Consider the following 19,530-nt stretch of genomic DNA (forward strand, 5'->3'; position numbering starts at 1 on the left):
CCAAACTTCACGTTTGAACCAAACGAACTCCGGTTTGGTTACTAACCATGTTGGGCAATGGGGGCTCTTCTTATTGCTGTTTTACGAGATGTGTTGGATGTCGAGGGCGAGTGCCACATGATGATTCAAGCTGGCCACGATCTCTTTGTTGGCTTGGTGATGAACCCAGCCTCTCGGCTTAGGTTGCAATGAGGACGAGAAACTCACATTGTTCCGTTTCGATAGTCTCATCCTTCATCCCCAAAGACCTTCTAGATCAGGCAGGTACCTCTGCACACCAGGTGTAGCCGTCGCCTCGTAGCCGCCGGAGGGATCTGCGGCCGGGTCCTGGCAGAGACGCAAGGACCCTTGGAATATTCCAAGAAGGATTCCGTTACAGATCAATCCATATTCCGATGATGCCATTGGGGATGACATTGCCCGAACTGTCTGGGCAGGCGGTCGAGGCTTCGTCCATCGCAACGATGGCGTTGGCTTAGAAGCGAATCGCGTGCGCAAGACGCAGCCGCGGTGAAATCGCAGAGAGTTACGCCGTATGACAGACCGGTGGCCATGACTTGGAGGGGACTGGAATGCGTCCGCGGCTGACACCGGACAGGTGTCTGGCAGCGACTGGTGGACTTGACAGCCTCATCCAGGCCAGCTGAGTGTGGCCCGGTAAGAACGGCCGGCGAATAATGGCCAAGCGCGGGGTTGCCCGAATACGGCCTTTTGCAGACTATCCCAGAACACAGCTGTAGTCAGCCGTCGCTGCATCGATTGCCTAATTGGCACTGTTTCCTCTTCAGCCCTTCTTACGGGACGATGGTTTCCAATTCATGGTTAAATTAGGTTGGCCTAGTGGGAAACACACCTCCAACGCTACTCTGGTGTCAGCCCCATCAGCGCCAAAGCCGTTGTTTGGAAGCAGCTGGGCGAAAGGCCGTGCATACTGGTTGAGAGACCACTCAGCCTCGTCGGTTCGGTGACCTGATATCATCGGTCCCGAAGACCCTTCAGAAGTCAGATAGCATGGCAGCGCTAGGACGCTCTTTTGCCGTCATCCCCCACCTACGGAGTCCATACTCGAACCCACTCACGGAGTCCATGCCCGAACACCCTCCCCCAAGGGTTCGTGATGGATGTGCTGACATGGCATGGCGGTGGCTTTGGGGGGAAAGGGTCCCCTTGCCGGGGGCTGACAACATTGTTGAACAGCCCCCTTGCAGTTCTTCGGCCATTCAGCAACCAGTTACACCGGGATCCTGAGACTGCATGTGCTACCCAACCCCATGTTGCTTTGTGGTGTCCTACCTTGATTGAGAACGAGGTTAACTGATGTGCAGCACCCGACTGAGGGGTTTGTGGCTTAGAGAAAAGAACCACCAGTGTGTCCAATATCAGACGGTGATGCCGGCCCAGACTGGAAATTGGGGTGCAACAAGCTTAGGCAGCCTGGTCGTCCTAAGATTTCAGTCTGGAGTCAATTGCTTTCATCATTCCCCGTATATAGTCGAGATCCGTCCTCTCTCATGTTCGAATCGTCTGGAAAACTTCACCGGTATTGAACTTAGTCATTCGCTTGATGCCACCATCACCAATTTTCACCAAAAAGCTCCACTCTGACTCGCCCTCGCAACCAATCTTCAACGCACGATTCTATGCCTTAGCTTCTTTGGCTCTACCCTCAAAGTCCGGGGAAAAAACCACTCGACATCCCCGTCGATCTCCTCCCATCCCCGTAATTCTAACCGCCAACCTCACATCAGGGCAGAGACATGGCCTGTCCATTTCTCCAGAACACCCTCGCGGTGCCCCCGCGGCAACTCTCGGCGGAGCAAGAGTTCGCCAACATCCGCTCGCAATACCCATCTCTGTCTTCGACGGGCTGCACAGCAAAGTTCTGCCAGTCGGGCCGGATGACGCACATGGACGAGGAGCGCGTTGGCCGGAATCAGTCATACGCCCAGGTTCGCGAGGATGCGCTCGACTTCCTCCAGCAGATGTACAAGGATGGCCTCATTGACACCGAGCGTCTCCACCATCGCGCGCACGAGGTCCTCCAAGAGATTCAAAAGAACTCGACGGAGGGCAAGTTCACGACAGCATCCGAGTGCGGGCCGGAGTCGGCTCCCACGACAACAGTTGGCCTGGTGGGCGGTCTCTGGACGCAGACTTTCGAAGAGCTCGAGTTCGGCCTTCGGACGGCGTGGAAGCATGCTCGGAAATGCATCATGCGATCCGAGTATAACAACCTGAAGTACTTGCACCTTGAACCCATGAACGACGCAGTGCTAACTCAAAAGCAGGCTGTGCGATTTAAGGCATGTTCGGACAAGCAAGAAGATGGCCGAGACCTTGATTGAGAACCTGAGAGTGGCCTACAACTCGGGCGAAATCAACCCAACAGGTGTGTAACCTTCTTCCGATTACCGGTTTGCTTCTTGGTCTAATCATATAAAACCAATAGTCTTCGTCTTCCCTCCTAGAGACATCAACAGCCGCGGTCCCATGATTTGGAACTCACAGTTGCTGTCTTTTGCAGGAGTGAGTGTCTCTTTTTCCTACTTATTTTCTATTGTTACTGACCGACTAAAGTATCAACAATCCAACGGCGAAATCCTTGGAGATCCCGCCAACGTCGAGCTAACCAACGCCATCATCGAGCTCGGCTGGACACCACCCCGCATCCGTTCGAAATGGGACCTGCTCCCCATCGTCACGATGGCCGAAGGAGAGGACCCCGTCATCACCGAGCTGCCCAAGGACGCCTTCCCGCTGGTGCATATTCGCCATCCTAAGCATCCCGAGCTCGAGACGCTTGGCCTGCGCTGGGTTCCCGCGCCAGCACTCAGCCGTCTTGGCTTCAGCATTGGCGGCGTGCAGTACACCGCGGCGCCCTTCATTGGATGGTAAGTCTAGCCGCCCGTCCTTCCCACGCACACAAACCACTAACTGACCTGCAGGTTCATGGACGCCGAGATTGGCGTTCGCAATCTGGCAGATTCGTTCCGCTACAATGCGCTTCCACAGGTGGCAAAGGCCATTGGCTTAGTCGATAGAGATGTAGATGACCTTCCAGACTATGAACGCCTGGCTGTATTGGTAAGCCCGGCATATCAACCGCGTATTAGTGTTCATGCTTACAAAACTACCACAGTCCCGGGCACAGCTCGAGCTCAACTACGCCACATACTGGTCCTTCGCTCAGGCCGGTGTCAGAATGTCGGACTCGCTGGGCGCGGCTGAGCAATTCGCGCAGTTCGATGACGAGCATCTCATGAACAACGGCTTCCGCCTCCCTTCAGACCCCTACTGGCTCGCCCCTCCCCAAGGTTCCATCATACCTATATGGCATCGCGGCGGCTCTCCAAATTACCAACCAAAACCTCTCATCTGCCGCCATGCTAGAGATCCAATCAAAACATGGCGTCGGGAGCGGCAAGCCGGTACCACGAGGACCTCCTACTCATCGGATACGAGGCTCAACATCTCAATCCCGGTCCCGTCCATTTCTCTCACAAGACCCATCACGCCAGTGTCTCCGTTCGGGACCGCTTCGACCTTCTTACCCGTGCCCCCGCCAATCGTCAGACCCGCGACGCCTCTGACGCCGTTGAGTCCCAGGGGGCCCGGGCGCAGGATCTACATCGGATTCTGCAGCTCGGGCAACGTCGCCATTAAGCTATGTAAGAGGCTGTGCGCGCAGCTGCAGCACGCGTGTGACGTTGATCCCAAGCTTGGAACGGTCCTGCTGCCGTGCACGCTCAACGCGCTGCCGATTTCCATCATCGAGCCCGACGACGTGCTGGTCATCGTCGCCAGCACCACGGGCAGAGGGGAAATTCCGCAGAACGGGAAGGCCTTCGCCGACGCCCTTTCGAGGAACCCAAGGGCCATTTCGTGCCGGTATGCCATCTTCGCCAATGGCTCGCTCGAGTATCCCGACACCTACAACCAGGCCGCGATGGATCTCGAGGAGCTTCTGAGCAAGGGCGGTTCCCAAAGGCTGATTGGCATGCGCGAAGCCGACACCGGCGCCGAGAACCCGCCCTGGTCCGTCCTCGGCCAGTTCTTCAACCAGTGTTTGGCAGCCCTCCCAAAGTCTAGCCCAGAAGGCGCGGAGATGAGTGACGTGCAGCAGAGGATCACCCGGCCGGTCAGACCTTTCGACACTAGGCCATGGTTTCAGGCCAAGGTCGTTGGTCAGCCGGTACTGGGTACAGCTCCGGATGGCATGAAGAGGGTCACGCTCGACTTGGGCGATCGCGAGTATCCCACCATGGGCAGCGTGTGGATCCTTCCGCCAAACTCCAAGAACAAGGTGTCTTGTGTCCTTGGGGCTCTCGGCGTGCAGTCGGACGAGCGTCTAAGTCTCCCCGGAGAGCCTACCGCCGGCGACTTCTTCCAGCGCTTCGCGGACCTGGAGCAGCCTTTCAAGTCTATGGAGTGGGCAGAGAGTATGTCCCTGTCGATGCCCGAGACCCTGGCCAAGACTGCCATCGAGGATGTAGTTCACCAGATCCCGTCAAACTGGAGGCAGTCGGTGACACTTGATGCGCTCTGCGGCGCCATGCCCACGATTCAACCGAGGGAGTACTCCATCGCCTCTGACGGGTCACGAACCAAGCGTGGAGACGGCAACACTCTGGACCTTCTCGTCCAGCACCACGCGAACGGCAGGTTCTCGGACAAGTACCTTGGCTGCTTCGAGACCTTTGGTGCCGTAACTTGCAAGATCCGCCCGTCTTCCCATTTGCAGGACATTGCCGAGAACCAGGATAAGCCGATGATTATCTTCACGACAGGATCCGGGATGGCTCCCGTCCGCGGGCTCCTACAGAACCGTCTCCAACGACAGCGGTCGTCGGACGATCAGTCTGCCAAGGTCCCATCCATCAGCCTCTTCGCGGGCTTCAAGGAGTCCGATGGGACCCTCGTGCGCGAGGCGGTGCAGGAGGCCGACGAGGCGGGCATCTTTGACGTGCTGAGGCTGACCAGTAGTAACAAGGGGAAGAGGAGGGCACAGGACGCGATGCTTGAGAAGGGGGTCAAAGAGAATCTAGCGAAGAGCATCGAGGAGGGTGCGCTTGTGTTTGCGTGCGCGCGGCCGAAGGCCGTTGATGATTTCTTGAGGAATTTAAGCGAGGTGTTGGGTCGGGATGCTAGGGAGGCGCTGGGGGATCGGTTTGTTGCCGATGTTTATCAGCCTGCCACCTGAGGTGGATTTCTTTTCCTTCTTTCATTTTCATTTTCTTCTTCAGGCGCTGCATAGATCTAGACGGTGTATGGGACTGTTTGGAAAGCGAGGCGTTTGGGGCATATTGGGTTGTTTTCGGCACATTTTGTTGGTTGGGAGACTACGTTTATCATGAAAGGGGAGATGTAGGAGCACACAGAATCTTCTCCCAGAGTTGGTTTCAAGCGAACCATGGCATTGTTATCATTTTGGCCCAGCATCATCATACAAAAACAAGCATAAATAATTTACCTTCAGCCTATTGTCATTGTCTTGTTTTCGGAAGCACAAAAACCCGTCTCAGGTTAGCCTCGACAGTGTTTTATCATCAGTATGTAGCAACAGCAAAAGACATACAGAATACAGCATCTCAAATTATAACAGAAGAGCACTCCATGCAAAAATTCAATGCGATTAGGCGGAGAGGAGAAACATTACACCACGCAGATTGTTATATCAACTGCCTAAAACACATCACATTGGACAGCGGGCCTCGACGGTTTGGTTTGACAGCCCTGCCTATGGCAGCTTCATTATTGTTGTTGTACATCATGATCGTTAATAATCATACAATGGCTGGTATCGCTTCCTTCCGTCCTCCATCCATATCCATACTAAACGCCTCTATCCTTTTGTGCGTTTACCGGGGGTTGAGGGCCTCGGCAGAAGCCTCCGTCACGCTCTCGGGCGCGATGTTTCCCTCCGCCGAGATGCTGTCAGGCACGCTCTGGGGGGTGTAGTAGTCGGAGCCGGGGAACTTCTGGCCACCAACGCCAGGGGGGTTCGTGCCGACGTTGTTTCTCGTGGCGCCCTCGCCCTGCAGAAGCACGTCGTTCTTCTGGTCCTGGGTGCCCAGTGAGGAGATCTTCTTGGCGGGAACGACATCGTCGTCGTCGTAGGCCGGGTCCTTTGCGGGCTGTTCGGGCTTGTAGGAGACGTTGTTGGTGGGGTCGCCCTGCACCGAGACCGAGGCGCCGGGGAAGCGCTTCTCGGTCTGGATCGAGGAGACGCCGGCGTCGTCGTTGCCCAGGGGGCGGGCGGCGCCCGTCTTGGACTGGTAGGTGTTCATGTCGAGCTGGGCCTGGGCGGCGATCTCGTTGAGCTGGTCCTGGGAGGGTGCCATTTTGGTTGTAGTTTTGTTCGGTGTGTTGTAAAGTGGTGGTATAAGTGATATTATAATAGTGAAACTCTGAGGTTGAGTTTTGCTTGGGTTGAGTTGGTTGATTGTTGCTTGATACTGACAGATTAACAATAGCTATTGACTCTTTGGATTTGTTCATTTATGTAGTCTTCGTCGAGTCTCGCCATCTGAACTTGAACGGTCGACGTCATCTTGATGAGTTCGCCCACCGCTGTGCGATGAAATCACCACACCCGCCATTTTGTGGTGCTGGTGGAGATCGGTTTATCTCATCGACACTGATCGAACTGGCCCGACGCCGCTTCGCCGCCACAGGGCCCCCAAAAACCCGACAGACCCTCAATGCGGCCATGGTTCAGACGGGAGTTTGACGTAGGAGTGATATCAGTTCTCTTAACAATAGCTGCCCGATCGGCAAAAAGACTGGCTTCAATCGGGCGGGCATGTCAAGAGGGGGCTTCAGTGAGCGGCCCGGAGCCGGGGGTGCTCCGTGTGTTCGGTCAATTCTCCGGGCTTCTGTCAGACTTTGGTGGGGCCGAAGTCTGCATTGTGAGTACTTTCCCTAAGTTTCTGACTAAGTCGTGGCAGATCTACATCACCATAGATTTGTTCGGAGCTCACTATAAGGTGACTAACAAGGTATCATTTGACTCTGCATACAGTCCTGAGGCCCAAATAGCCATAGATCATGCTTTTGAAAGAAGCCGACAAAGTGCATCGGCACAATTGCTGATGCACGCAGTGGTAGTGGAACACATGAGCACCCAAGTCATAATCCTGCAAGTCTCGTCCCGGCCATGAAGATACTGAACCACAAAACCTCCCCCTATTTCATCATCAACAGCATATTGCCGATGCCATTTGCCCGACCCGCCGCTCGAGACACGGCCTATATCTAACCGTCGGTGCCGCTGCTTCGGAACGTAGCGCAGAGTGCAGCGTAGTGATGGGTAAGATCGAGAACGTTCTGAGGCAGACTGGTGGCTTGGATGATGCTCCTGACCTTGACCGCGCCTTCATCCTCAATAAGCGTCCGGATAGTGTGCAGAAGCTCGGGGGAGAACTCCGAGTACCACCTGTACTGCCAGGTGACGAGCCGGATGACCGACGCAACCGTCTCGCGAGTGTTCTTGTTCTGTTCAAACACACGGAGAATGCCCGTCAGTGCCTTGGGGCTGAATCTTGCGGCGAGGCAAGCTCTGTACGCCTCAACCGCCTCGTCTGCGTGCTGAAGTCTCTCTGCCAAGGAGCCCAAAATCTCCCACTCCTCGGCTGACTTCTTGTACTGCATGGATTGGGCCCTGTACTGGGCCATCTGTGTCCGCCAGATCGTGTAAACCCGCAGATCCTCGTACAGAACCATGAAGAGGCTGTCGAGCCAGCGCTCGCACAAACGCTTATTATTCAGCTTGGAGAGGTGGTCGTCGCTCTGCGCGCCCTGGTCGAATGTTAGCCGGGCCCGGGGGTGGCAAGAATGAACACCTACGTTTTCCGTGTCTCCCTTCAGTTCGCCGGGATCTATCGCGTGGCTGGGCTTCTCCACAGCCTCACCCTCCGTCTGTCCATTTGTCCCCAACGTCTCAGCGGTGGAGTCGGTGTCTGTCGGCTTAGACTTCTCATCGTCGTCATCGTCATCGTCATCCTCTTTCTCCGAGTCCGACTGGTCGCCGTTTGTCGTCGGGTCTGGTGTTCCTCGAAGCCCATCGATGCTAGCGTTGCGCGGCTGGGTGGTCTCCTGCTTCTCCGAACGATACTCGTCCTCCATGACAAAAACAGTGCTGCGGATCTTGAGGAGCTGATCCCATCCAATCTTGGATGTCATCTCCGTCAGAATGCCGTATGCCTGCTTGAAAGTTCCCTTGTAGACGGCAGCGCGCAGGTTCAGGAGGCTAGCGTCCACCTGCTCGGAGTATCTGGACTCGGGCTCGCTATCAATCTCATCCAGGCGGGTCTCCGGAAGAGTTGGAAGATGGACATCCTTTGGCTCTGGCATTTGAGGCGCGTCCTTGTCCTGGTATGTGAACATGGGGCAGGAGTTAAGAATGGTCAAGGCGTTTTCCCAGTCCTCCATGGCTACATAGACTTGCGCCAACCTTGCCCAGGTGCCGAATTCACTAGGGGCGGCAATGGTACTGCGATCGGCACAGCCCAGGGCCAATCGAAGCCTCTCTTCCTTCTGCTCAGGTGTCGTGGCAGTTTGGGCCTTCTTAATGAGGAACTCGGCCTGGGCGTCAAGCATAACATAGTCCATGGGCGACTCCTTTAGTGCCTGGTGGAGCACTCTGACGCCCTCAACCTCCTCGTTGCCCATGAACAAAACCTTGGCTAAAAGAGACGAGACCTCGATGTTCTGGGACCTAAGCTTTTCAAAGAGGTTGATGCCAGAGGCGTAGCGTCCCGTGGTCTGGAAGTACTTTAGAAGACCGGCGGTCAGATGGTTCGAGACATTGTTCGGCACTTGAACGACAGAGTCGGAACCGAGCTGCCAGCCTGCAAGAATGTTAGTTCATGCGAGACGATGGCTCTCGAGGCGCACGCATACCTCTGAAGAAAAGTAGCTCGGCGGCATTGAGGAAACGGTGTTCGGTTTCGGTGTTGGTGACGGGGTTGAACCGGCGCACGCCCATGATCTTCCGGATGGTCTCTCCGCTTCCATCATCGGCATAGGAGTAGGCTCGCAAAACGCTGCAAAGGTATGTCTCCAGCCACAGGTCATCGGTCGCCTTGCGCTTCTCGCCCCGTTCGTCCACGCAGTAGCTCTCGACGGTACCGGGTATCGTGACGTGCACCCGCATGTCGAGTCGGGAGAAGGCATTGTAACAGCTGGAAGGACATCAGTAAGGTCGCTGCGAGGGTGCGCATCGCATTGACATACCAGTACAAACCCTCGGATATCTTGGTTTGGGCAGCCTGGCCATGCTCGCGGTAGGTCAGGGTGTTGATGTAGGCAGCAAGACTGGCCGAGGAGGAGGCGTCGACTCCGGTGACATGGTGGTAGACTCCGATCTGAAGACGGGGAGCAAATGTTAGCGATGGCTTGGTCGGGTTGGGGATGCGCATGGGGGCCCTTACCTGTTTGCCAGGGTTTCTTGTGGCCAGCTTCAGGAGATGGACGAGGTCGGGAGGGCCAAGCTCGCGCAGGGAGATGAGGGATTCGGTTCGGGCATCAATTGATTCAGAGAGAATCTCTTCGGTGAGCCTGGACAAGGCATTAGTATCGGAGGCGGCAGCTAGATCCGAGGAGGGTGGTAGACAGACTCGGGCACAGCCGGCGCAACCATTGCGGCGGTGTTGCGTGTCAAAGCTACTGCGGCGCGGGATGGGCTAGATGGGTTGAGACGGGACTGGATACGGTGTTATGAGCTAGAGGCCCGGTGCATGTGCACGGCAGGGCGAGGGGATATAAGGAGAGTCGGTCTCAGGTCCGGATCGCAATGTCGATGTCGACAAGATGGCTGGGAGGAGAGGGAGGGACGCGGGGGATTCCGTCGCCGTTGACGCTGCGGTCGGTGAGATTGGCGAGGGATGAATGATGGAGTGCCTGGCCTGGCCTGGCCGGATTTGGTGGTGGGAGACTGGGACGTCAAATGAACCCAACCCTGGCTGGGGGAAAGGTGGTGACTAGACTGGCGAGCTTGGACTCGTTTGTGACAGCAAGCCTGGCAGCCTGTCGCCGGCTTGGAACAATATTAATGGGTGCTCTGCAAGGTGACAGGGAACAATAGGAAGAGGCGCCGCGGTGCTGACGTCTGCGATTGGCAGAGGACTGGTGATTGACAGGGCTGACAGCTGGACTGGCAATTTACAGGACGGGGACGGGGACGGGGCTCAAACGTGGCCGGGACCTGGGACGATAGATGGATGGCCCCAGTGCAGCGCAGTGCAGGCAGTGTACGGCTGCTGGTTCGCCATGTTCCTGAGATGCTACCTAGGTGCCCATCTTGCCATCTTGGCCTGTTCCTTACGTAAGACACATAAGTACACACCTAAGTACACACTTGGTACTCGTAGTGAGACTCAATGGTGGAACACGGAGCTACGGACCTTGGGGGCGCTTCAGTGGACCCTTGGTCCCCTGAGCCTCCAGGTCCTGTGTTCATCATTGGCGAGGTCGACCTGCTGTATTTCCAACGGCCCACCGCCAGGCATGAGCTTCGGCGGCCGTTGCCAGGTTTCATTGGCTGCAACACAACAGCAAGTGAAGCTTGCCAGCAGCTTGTCCCAAGACACTGATGACATAGCACACTACCTACACCACACTACACCACACTACGCAACACTACACTACACTACAGTGCAGCCGTGACACGACCGCTGGCCACCTACTCACCCGTCCGTGCATGGTGTTCCTGGCCCCGGTACGTACCGGCAGCTAAGGCGACGCATACGGGAGAGAGCAAACAACCAATTTAACGTTTCTCCAAACCAAATCCAGGTCGCGTCAAACCCGGCAACTACGCGCAGCGAAATTCCCCCATGACAATTATGGCGGCGTATCCGTACAGGACACCAATTTGATCCTCCGCAACTCCCCATCACCACCCGTCCACCAATCCCATACTGAGGCTTTGGGATCGACCAGCTCTTGGGCTGGGAGCCTGCCGTCAAAATGGTCCGTCAAATTGTTCGCCGCCCATCACTAACAGCTTGAAGCTAACCAGCGCGCAGCCGGCCTTCCAAGCAATCAATGTCGAACTCGAAGAGAATAGCGACGATGAGATCGACAACACCCGCGAGCTTCACGTACACGCGCCAACTCCCCGCCACCTGCATTCGTCCGGTGCTGACTTGGAATTAGGTCGATGAAGCTCTGAAGCGCTTCCAAAACGCCCTGAAGCTGCATGCCCAAGGCCCACGATTCTTCGACGAAGCCGCCGACGCTTACGATGACCTCTTCAAGTCCGAAGTCTTCAGGTACCCCGAGGCTGCCACCGAATATGAGAGGGTGGAGAGACACCCGGACCAGCTGATTACCGATGCCGCCCTCGCTGGCGATCTGGATCTTCAGGTCGCCGATGTCGATGCCGCCGCCGGCAGTCTGCCGCAGGCTTTCTTTCTGGCGCACAAGAACCGTGGCCAATTTCTCCTCGATCGCACACGCCACGCCGCCCGAAGTGCAGGCGACGATGCAGCCGCTTACTTCGAAAAGGAAGATGCTCTCCGGAACATGCACAATGCTTTGACCGACTTCAATGCCGCCCTCGACCGCGATCCTTCCGACGCCGAACTATGGCGACGCACCGCCCGCGTGGCCGCCTCGTTGAAGAGTTCAAGAATCAGCAGGTTCTGCCTCGAGGCCGCCATCGAACTCGATGACGACCCGGCCGTGCTAGAGGTTGAGCCGCCATCTCTAGCCGAAGGATTTGCTGGCCAACAACTAAAGGACCAGTTACAAATCTTGGCCGATGAGATAGCATTGTCCCACCCGATCATGGGCCCTTGGGTCAAGCGAGACATGCCCGACTTTATCAAGCGACATATCGATCCCATACCTTTTCTTCCAAACCCAATCAAGCATCTAGGATACACACCCACTGTTGTCGAGGAAGTGGGCGCTGCCCGTCTGACCATAGCGCCTCCGACTGCGTCATGGGCCGATCTGGGCATGGCGCTGGTGCAATTCATACTCGAAATGGGGCAAACGAGTCGGGCTGTCGTCATTGAGCTTCCTGAAACGGAGAGCGATGAAGATGTGGTTATGGAGAGTCAGCCGGAGCAGGACGGTCACCCCAGTGGCTCGGATTCTAAAAATAACGATGAGGCCGCTGCTGCAAAAGAGGATAAGGTCACGAGCGCGGAAAAGACTGAGGGCGGTGATGCTGCCCCGGAAGAGACGCCCAAGCCCGCCGAGAACACTCGCAAGGGCCGGAGTAGCTCTCAGCCATCTAGAAAGCGGTCGCAGTCAGCCGCCGGCATCCCCGAGGCCCAGGAAGAAGAGAGCTTGGTCGAGAAGAGGAGCAAGCGTATCCGGCGACGAGAAACCGCAGCCGCTGAGGAAATCCTCGATCCAAGCGCCGTTCATGCATCCCAACTGGCACCGTACCAAGCCGCCGACCAAAACCTGTTCCAGGCCACCAAGAACATGCTGGAGAACATAGGCGTCACGGATCAGGCCACCCTAGACCGGATCAGCAACGTACTGGACTCTCTGGTGTCAGAGGAACGCGCATCATCCATTAAGAACCAGGCAACTGTGGATCTTCGCAATGCATTCGTCTCATTCAATGAGGATAATGCAAAGATCTTGCTAAACAAGCAAGCCCAGGCATCCCTGAGCTTGTCATCGTTCCTTGAGCATGCCAAGGGCGGCTCGCAGAAGACGTCAGTCATACCTCCTTTCAAGGAGACGCAAGGAATCACCGCTTTCGCGAAACGGGTCAACTCCTCCTGGGTAACCGCCCAAGAGGTCGCCTACGAATGGATCAAGACGATATGCCCTAGCTACCTTCAAACTAAGTGGTCGGATGCTATGAAGACAGCAGTCGTCCAGGTCATCAGTCGGTTTGATCAGGACATCCTCCAGTCGATCCACTACGACTTGAATCGCGCAAAGCATTCGGGATCTGGTGGTGCGAATGAGGAATTTGCATTCATCAAAGATGTCGTGGAAATGCTCTTCGAGATTCACCTCGACGTGTATGAAAGAATCACCAACCCCAACAGTGTTGTCGACTACAGCATCCGCGTTGAGGCCAAGGGCCGCCTGGCACGATGGCTAGACATGGCTTCTGCTTTGTTGCGCGAGACTACCCAAGATGGGAATGAAAAATTGACTGGCCGGTTCCTCTGGGCTGCCATCTTCTCGACAACCTTGACTGAGAATGCCTCAAGAGAGTACATCCTGCAATGCTGGACGAGCTTGCGGGATTTCCTTTCGGACGGAGAGTTCGACCAACTGTACCTTCCCAACAACCCGGTGATACCAGAGATTTCTGAAGCTGCGGCCGACAGGGAAATATCCAAACTGACAACGATGGATTTCTTTCTCGGGCTGTTCCAAGACAATGTTAGCGACCCCGTTGCTGTTATTGACAACCTCGAGCCTGTCCTTAACCCCGGATCCGTCTACGTCACCGTATCGCCTGAAGACTCTTCGATGGACGGGGAAGACTCTCCACCCGGCAGTTCTAAGCCCAAGAAACTCCCCATCAAGGAATGCGCAAGCCAAAGCTTGCAAGACCTCTGGAGATTTCTCTTAGGCACTAGTACGGAGCTGCGTCTTTTCCTCTGGTCGCGTTTGAGTGATGCATACGCCACTATAAAATATACCACGAAGCAGTTTTCATGCCAGCTCAAAGCTATCGAAATGCTCACGGCGGACCTGGAAAGCGATGGGTATCTCAAAAACGCGGCGGAAACTAGACCACCGCTGTTGCTGAAGATACTCAAGTCACTCGATGACCTTTTGATTCCCGCACTCTCCGTTGCTCTCAACGACAGCTCAGCATTCGACATTGTTGACGAGGAGCATTTGCAAGCGACGTCCGCGGCCCTCGCAAAATTGAGCTGCATGCTCCATGCATCGGCAATGCACGAAGATGAGATTCGCATCGGTATGACCCGAGTGCCGCCGAGCAGTCCCTCGTTTCAGCCGTTTCTCAACAAACTGCGGGAAATACAGGTTCGTGTATGGTGCCTTCAATACACGGTTATCAAAGTGGGCGTCATTCAAAACCGGGCACTATTCCCCAAACCAGAGATGGAGTTGGCCGACTACTTGTCTGCCATTCACCAGGTTGTTGGACTGAGAAAATGTTGCAAAGCTTCAAACAAGATTTTCCTGAAGATGATGCGCGTTGAGCTGCTGAAGTTCAAGAAGATCGAGAACTGGGAAGACTACCTCGGCCAAGTGCTGTATGACCTACACGGTCTGAAGCTAGGGGTCGGTGCTGGAGAAATTCAAGATCATGGTTGTCCCCCTGAAAAACTCGAGAAACGCAATGCGATGCAGCTGGTTGACAAGATCACGGTTCTGGCAAGGCGAATGCCAAGAAGGGACCTCCTCAAGTCGGACCTCAAGACGACCATCGAACACATGCAAGGGGCCATTGGACAGACCAAGTCAACTCCTCAGATGATTCACAACCTCAGGAACTTCACCGAATACCTCAAGCGGCCAATCCACCCTCTACGTCTCTATCAGGCCCTCACGGGTGGCGTCCAGTTGGATGTCGTCGCCGTGAACACTCCCGAAAGTGGTCTGGCAAAGCACGGCTGGTTCTTCTTGCTGGGCATGATTGCCTTGACAAGATTCAAGCAAGTTGATCTAAGCAAGCGACAAACGCCTGGTGCTACTGATGACTTGCGACTCGCGGCAACCTTTTTGCGACTGCAACTTCAGTTCACCCCAGACAAGTGGGATGCCTGGTTCCGCTTAGCCGAGTGCTTCGACTACGAGCTTGACGAAGCCGTCTTGTGGTCGGCCGACAAGATGAACAAGGAACGTAGCGAATTGCTCAAGTTCCAGCGAAACTCCATCCACTGCTATACTCTTGCGTTGTCCAACTCTTGGGAAGCGGAAATCGACGACGAGGACGAAGATCCGCTGTACGAGCTATATCACAACTTCGCCATGCGTCTATATGCGTCCAGCCGTGAACCTCTCGCCATGGAGCCATTCCAGCACGCAGACCATGAGCGGTTCTTCATCGAGAACTTGGGTACCGGGACTTTTCAGAGAGTACTTCACGACCAAATGCAAGACTACAAGGTTTGGAAATACGCCGCTGGCTTGTTCAAGCGGGCCATGAGGCGCAAGCCACATGATTGGAGGTGGGTTGCTCCTGCACCAGTTCGTCGAGCTATCACTGACTAGTCACAGGAATCCGTACATGCTCACCAAGTGCCTCTGGAAAATGTACCAGAAACCAACCGATCAACTCAGCGAGAAAGACCGAGAGACCCGCCCATCGGTTGGGTACCTGATCGCGGCCCTCGAGCACGCTGTCGAGGTCGTCGCTGCAGTGCCCAAGTCACGACACAGCGATCCCATCCTGGAGCCGCACTACAAGATCGTCTCGATTGTATACAAACTCGTCGGTCGAGGCGACCTCACGCCGCAAGAGGGCGCAGACATTTTGTCAAGACAGCCGTTTGGTATGGAACTAGGCGACGACATCACTCTGGATGACATTGAAGACTGGGAAGAGTACGTTATCAGAAATCTGCACCACCTTCGCGACAAGGACAAGTCCAACTGGCAGCACCGCATTATCATGCGTCACGCTCGGTTACTTTTCGACGAAGAAGGCGAGTCACCCGAGCTTGTCCAGGCCAAGGCCGCCTTCAACGTACTAAGGGAGTCCATGTTTACCAAGACCATGGTCATGAACGTCTGGAAGTGCGACGCCGAGCGTTCTGGGCGGCATCATGTCTACACCTCGCAGTATATCCGGTTCATGGTCAAAATCCTGGTGGTTATGAACGACCGGGTGAACTTGGAAATGGTTCTCAGACGCCTTCGAAAGAAGGGTGCCGACTTTTACCACTTCAGCGATTTGTGGCAGACGTGCTGCATGTCTTATCTGAGACTGCTGCGGCAGGGATTCCAAGTCCCTCCGACTTTGGAAGACACTTTCAAGTTGACCTCGCTTGAAGAGCTGGAGATCATGGCGGATCGCATCACCGAATGGGCCGGAGGCCCGTCGACCGATATCCCGGCGTTCAACTGTCTAAAGGAGACGATTGAGCTGAAGAAACTCAACGGAGGACTCATGAAGGCCGGGGCGATTGACGATCTTATCAACGATTGCTACGCCATTGTTTACCAGGAGATCGGGCCTACACTGCCTGGGCCAGAACCCCACGAAGTTCTAGAGGCTCGCGCTAGGGCTCGTGCCAGAGAAGAAGCTGACGGCGGAAACGAGCTGAAGCCGTCGAATTCACTGGGCAACATTCTAAACCCATCTGGCACGCAGGACTCGGGAGCAACTAGCGAGGCTGGCGACAAGGCAGCGGCGGCACCTGAGGCAGCCCCGCGGCGCAGGGCAGGCGTCCGCCGACCCGATATTATACGCAAAGCTGAGCAGGCCTTTGCCAGGTTTGGCGAGGCGCCCAAGTCTTCAGTTGCTCCGTCCAAGTCACGCGTGGGGTCCGTGTCAAGTGGCAGAAACGGCGGGAATACTCCCGCTGGAGATGCCGAGGAGGGCAGTGAGGCCGAGGGGCAAGGTGAAGGTGACGGGGGTGAAGACGGCGAAGACACAGAGATGAAGGACGACACGGCTATGGAAGCCGAGGAAGGCGAAGAAGAGCCCGCACAGGCCACGGCGGGATCCAGCCCTCGCGGCAGCATTCACGACTCGGCTGATGATGAAAGCGAGCTTAGTGATGTTCCCGACGATTGGGATGAGCAGCCGCCCCCGTCGCTCATGTTCCCGAATCTGAGGAAGAGCGTGGACTCTGGCAGGGCAAAGAAGAGCGACGAGTCCAGCGATGGTGATGACGAAGAGGAAGAGGATGAGGAAGAGGAAGAAGAGGAAGAAGAGGGCGAGGAAGGCGAGGAAGGCGAAGAAGGCGAGGAAGGTGAGGAGGGCGAGGGCGAAGAAGATGAAGATGAAGAAGGAGAAGAAGAAGAAGGCGAAGAAGGCGAGGAGGTGGAAGATGCTGAAGAGGAGCATGAAGGCGAGGAGGACGAGGAGCAGGAGGAGGACGAGGAGGCCGGGGAGGGCGAGGGCGAGGGCGAAGACGACGAGGAGGAAGAGGAAGATGAAGACCAGGAGGAGGGCGATGCGGCTGATGAAGATGAAGATGAGTAGAGCTCTGGGTTCTTTGGTTGGCGCACAAGTCACCACATAATACAGCTGTGGCTGTTCAATTACGGTGAGGACGAGGAGAATATGCCCAATGGCGATTCAAACTCGGAGGCTTGGGAAGAGTGATGAAATTTTCTCTGTTGATCCAGATTTGGAACTGGTTGTCGTTTTGGAGAATGACAGGTCGGGGTCGTTTCTTCGCTTCCCTGTCCTGTCTTGGTCGTGTATGAATAGGAGTTTCGGTTGCAGTCAAACCGAGACAAACAATATGATTCACAAAAAGCATAGAGTCGGCGGCGTCAGGGGCATCTATAAAAGTACGGGCGGGCCACGCCTTTCAAAGCATCTCGAGCAAGACCCATCTTCCCAACGGCAAAAGAGAAACGCTCTTCCTTTGTTGACATCCCCCCTCTTTTCTGTCTATCTGTCCCTATTACAGTCGCCTATCCAGGCTTGCAAGCAACGCTCGAAATGTGCATCTTATGGAAGGTCAAGATGGAGGAGTGTAGGCACACGGTCGAGAGGTGGGACGAGAAGTGCGAGCGGGCCAGGGCGTCGGGGGGGTCGTGCCGGCCGTGGATGTGGGTGACGAGGACGGAGTGGGAGGGAGGGCATTGCAGCGAGTGTCTTGTTGACGTTTCCACGCGGAATCACTACGGATACGCTTGACGGGAGAATCTTGCTAGGTCGATGTGAGGTTGGGGATCACGACAGGGGGTGGGGGGAGGGAAAGGGGGACGTAGTTATCGAGAAAGCTACAGCCCAAGCAAACGAAGAGGGCGAAACCACGCAGAGAATAGGGGTAACAAGTGTCGAATGAGGAGCCCGAAGGCCAGTCAGAGGGGGGCTGACTGAAAGCCTGGATGGCTCTAAACTACACGACACAACCCAGATATTGCTGCTCGAGGGTCTTCTTCCCTTTGGGAATTTGGGGGGGGAAAGGGGGGTGGCCCAGGGCTTGATGCCAACGACTCGACGCATCTCGTAGTTCCTGGTGATTGGGATTTTTTTTTTTTTTTTTGGATCTTCTTACTTTTACGTTTTGACACGATGGCCGCTCTTCAAATATACATGTCATTTGTACTACAACAAAGGCAGAATTTTTCAAGCCATGTCGTGATTAGTGAAGCTTTAGGTGTCAAGGTGGTGTTGCAGTGAGAGAAAGAAGGAAGTTAAAGCTTCACTGACCTCACCCCCGGTAGGGGGACAACTGCTACGGGGGTGGGTGCACAGGCTAGCGCCACACCCCCATCCCGCCAGAGCCCAGCATTACGCCTTCCAGTGCCGCCTGTCGCTTGCCTGACCTGCCGCACCCAGCAAGCAAAAGCACCACCCGCAGACGGCAATTTCCGCCCGTCGACAACCTTCCATCAGCGACCGCCGCACTAGCAACCGCGCTCCTACTCCCTCCCCCGGCCCAGCTCTCTCCCATCACCAATCCAACCCAAACCCACCAGTACACTACATACGCGATCTCGAAATCCAAACAATCCGCCACGACCCGGTCCCAGTACCTCCCCCGCGCGACCACCGATCTTTAAAACCCCTGGAAATCTCTCCATTCCGGCCCCGCAACCGTCTCTCATTCCGTGCGAGGAAGCGAGACTGAACAGCTGAACGAGGGAAGAGGCATCTATCTCTCTCTCAACACCACACCAAACCCCCCAAACCAGACACCCGCACACATACACAATGGCCTCGGACGCGAAGCCCGCGCAGGACAAGACCGCCGCGGCGGACCCCAAGGCCGAGGAGGCGACGCAGCAGCAGGCGGCGGCCAAGAAGCCCGCGCTGGGCGAGGACGATGAGTTCGAGGACTTCCCCGTCGACGGTGCGTTCCCTCTACCCACTCCTCCCCCGCTCCCCTCGTCTTCATCTCTCCCGTCGAACCGATGGCCCCGTATATCTCTCGCTCTCATCTCCATCTGATGGGGTTTGAGTGGTATGCCGGGAACGTCTCTGACGGGCAAGAGAAGACACAAGGGTGGGGAGGAGGAGGATAGCAACTACCTCAGACCGATGGCTAACGTTTATTGACCGCAGACTGGGCCCAGGAAGAGACCGAGGCGGCCGCCGGCGGCAGTGGCTCCACGCAGCACCTGTGGGAGGAGAGCTGGGACGACGATGACACGAGCGACGACTTTTCGGCGCAGTTGAAGTATGGCATCACCGCACCACCACTTTTACCCTTCCGCCCCCGCCCCCCTTTTGTCCGGATTCGGTAGCCGAGAGCGAATGCTAACATTGTTGTTTTTTCACTAGGGAGGAGCTGAAGAAGGTCGAGGCATCCAAGCGACGATGATTTCACGCACGTGTGCGACCTGACTGTTGACAAACGAGGAGGGGGGGACGCAAGCATGAATGACGCATGGCTTGGCCGAGTGGGACCACGGGCATAGACTACGTATGAGCTCTAGACG

At 55.9% G+C, this 19,530-nt stretch overlaps 5 protein-coding genes across 5 annotated transcripts; 3 read left to right on the top strand and 2 right to left on the bottom strand.

Moving 5' to 3' along the window:
- Nucleotides 1–1,757: 1,757 nt before the first annotated feature.
- EsH8_I_001567 (uncharacterized protein) lies at nucleotides 1,758–5,200 on the top strand (the record flags this gene model as incomplete). The annotated part of the gene is made up of 5 exons (XM_083268980.1): nucleotides 1,758–2,239; nucleotides 2,289–2,389; nucleotides 2,525–2,891; nucleotides 2,946–3,084; nucleotides 3,140–5,200. The coding sequence occupies 5 exons, from the start codon at nucleotides 1,758–1,760 to the stop codon at nucleotides 5,198–5,200; spliced, it is 3,150 nt and encodes a 1,049-aa protein (XP_083119418.1).
- Nucleotides 5,201–5,858: 658 nt separating this feature from the next.
- On the bottom strand, nucleotides 5,859–6,341 carry EsH8_I_001568 (uncharacterized protein; the record flags this gene model as incomplete). The annotated part of the gene is made up of 1 exon (XM_083268981.1): nucleotides 5,859–6,341. One exon carries the CDS (start codon nucleotides 6,339–6,341, stop codon nucleotides 5,859–5,861), a length of 483 nt encoding a protein of 160 aa, XP_083119419.1.
- A 913-nt stretch (nucleotides 6,342–7,254) lies between these two features.
- On the bottom strand, nucleotides 7,255–9,640 carry EsH8_I_001569 (Chs5p-Arf1p-binding proteins-domain-containing protein; the record flags this gene model as incomplete). The annotated part of the gene is made up of 6 exons (XM_083268982.1): nucleotides 7,255–7,797; nucleotides 7,846–8,849; nucleotides 8,902–9,182; nucleotides 9,235–9,365; nucleotides 9,432–9,558; nucleotides 9,618–9,640. 6 exons carry the CDS (start codon nucleotides 9,638–9,640, stop codon nucleotides 7,255–7,257), a joined length of 2,109 nt encoding a protein of 702 aa, XP_083119420.1.
- Nucleotides 9,641–10,968: 1,328 nt separating this feature from the next.
- On the top strand, nucleotides 10,969–17,113 carry EsH8_I_001570 (uncharacterized protein; the record flags this gene model as incomplete). The annotated part of the gene is made up of 4 exons (XM_083268983.1): nucleotides 10,969–10,971; nucleotides 11,028–11,102; nucleotides 11,158–15,131; nucleotides 15,181–17,113. 4 exons carry the CDS (start codon nucleotides 10,969–10,971, stop codon nucleotides 17,111–17,113), a joined length of 5,985 nt encoding a protein of 1,994 aa, XP_083119421.1.
- Nucleotides 17,114–18,802: 1,689 nt separating this feature from the next.
- On the top strand, nucleotides 18,803–19,412 carry EsH8_I_001571 (proteasome regulatory particle lid subunit SEM1; the record flags this gene model as incomplete). Its single annotated transcript, XM_083268984.1, has 3 exons — nucleotides 18,803–18,941; nucleotides 19,154–19,268; nucleotides 19,373–19,412. 3 exons carry the CDS (start codon nucleotides 18,803–18,805, stop codon nucleotides 19,410–19,412), a joined length of 294 nt encoding a protein of 97 aa, XP_083119422.1.
- Nucleotides 19,413–19,530: the final 118 nt, after the last annotated feature.

Source organism: Colletotrichum jinshuiense, chromosome 1 (assembly GCF_051148585.1).
Source record: "Colletotrichum jinshuiense chromosome 1, complete sequence".
Lineage (NCBI taxonomy): Eukaryota > Fungi > Ascomycota > Sordariomycetes > Glomerellales > Glomerellaceae > Colletotrichum > Colletotrichum jinshuiense.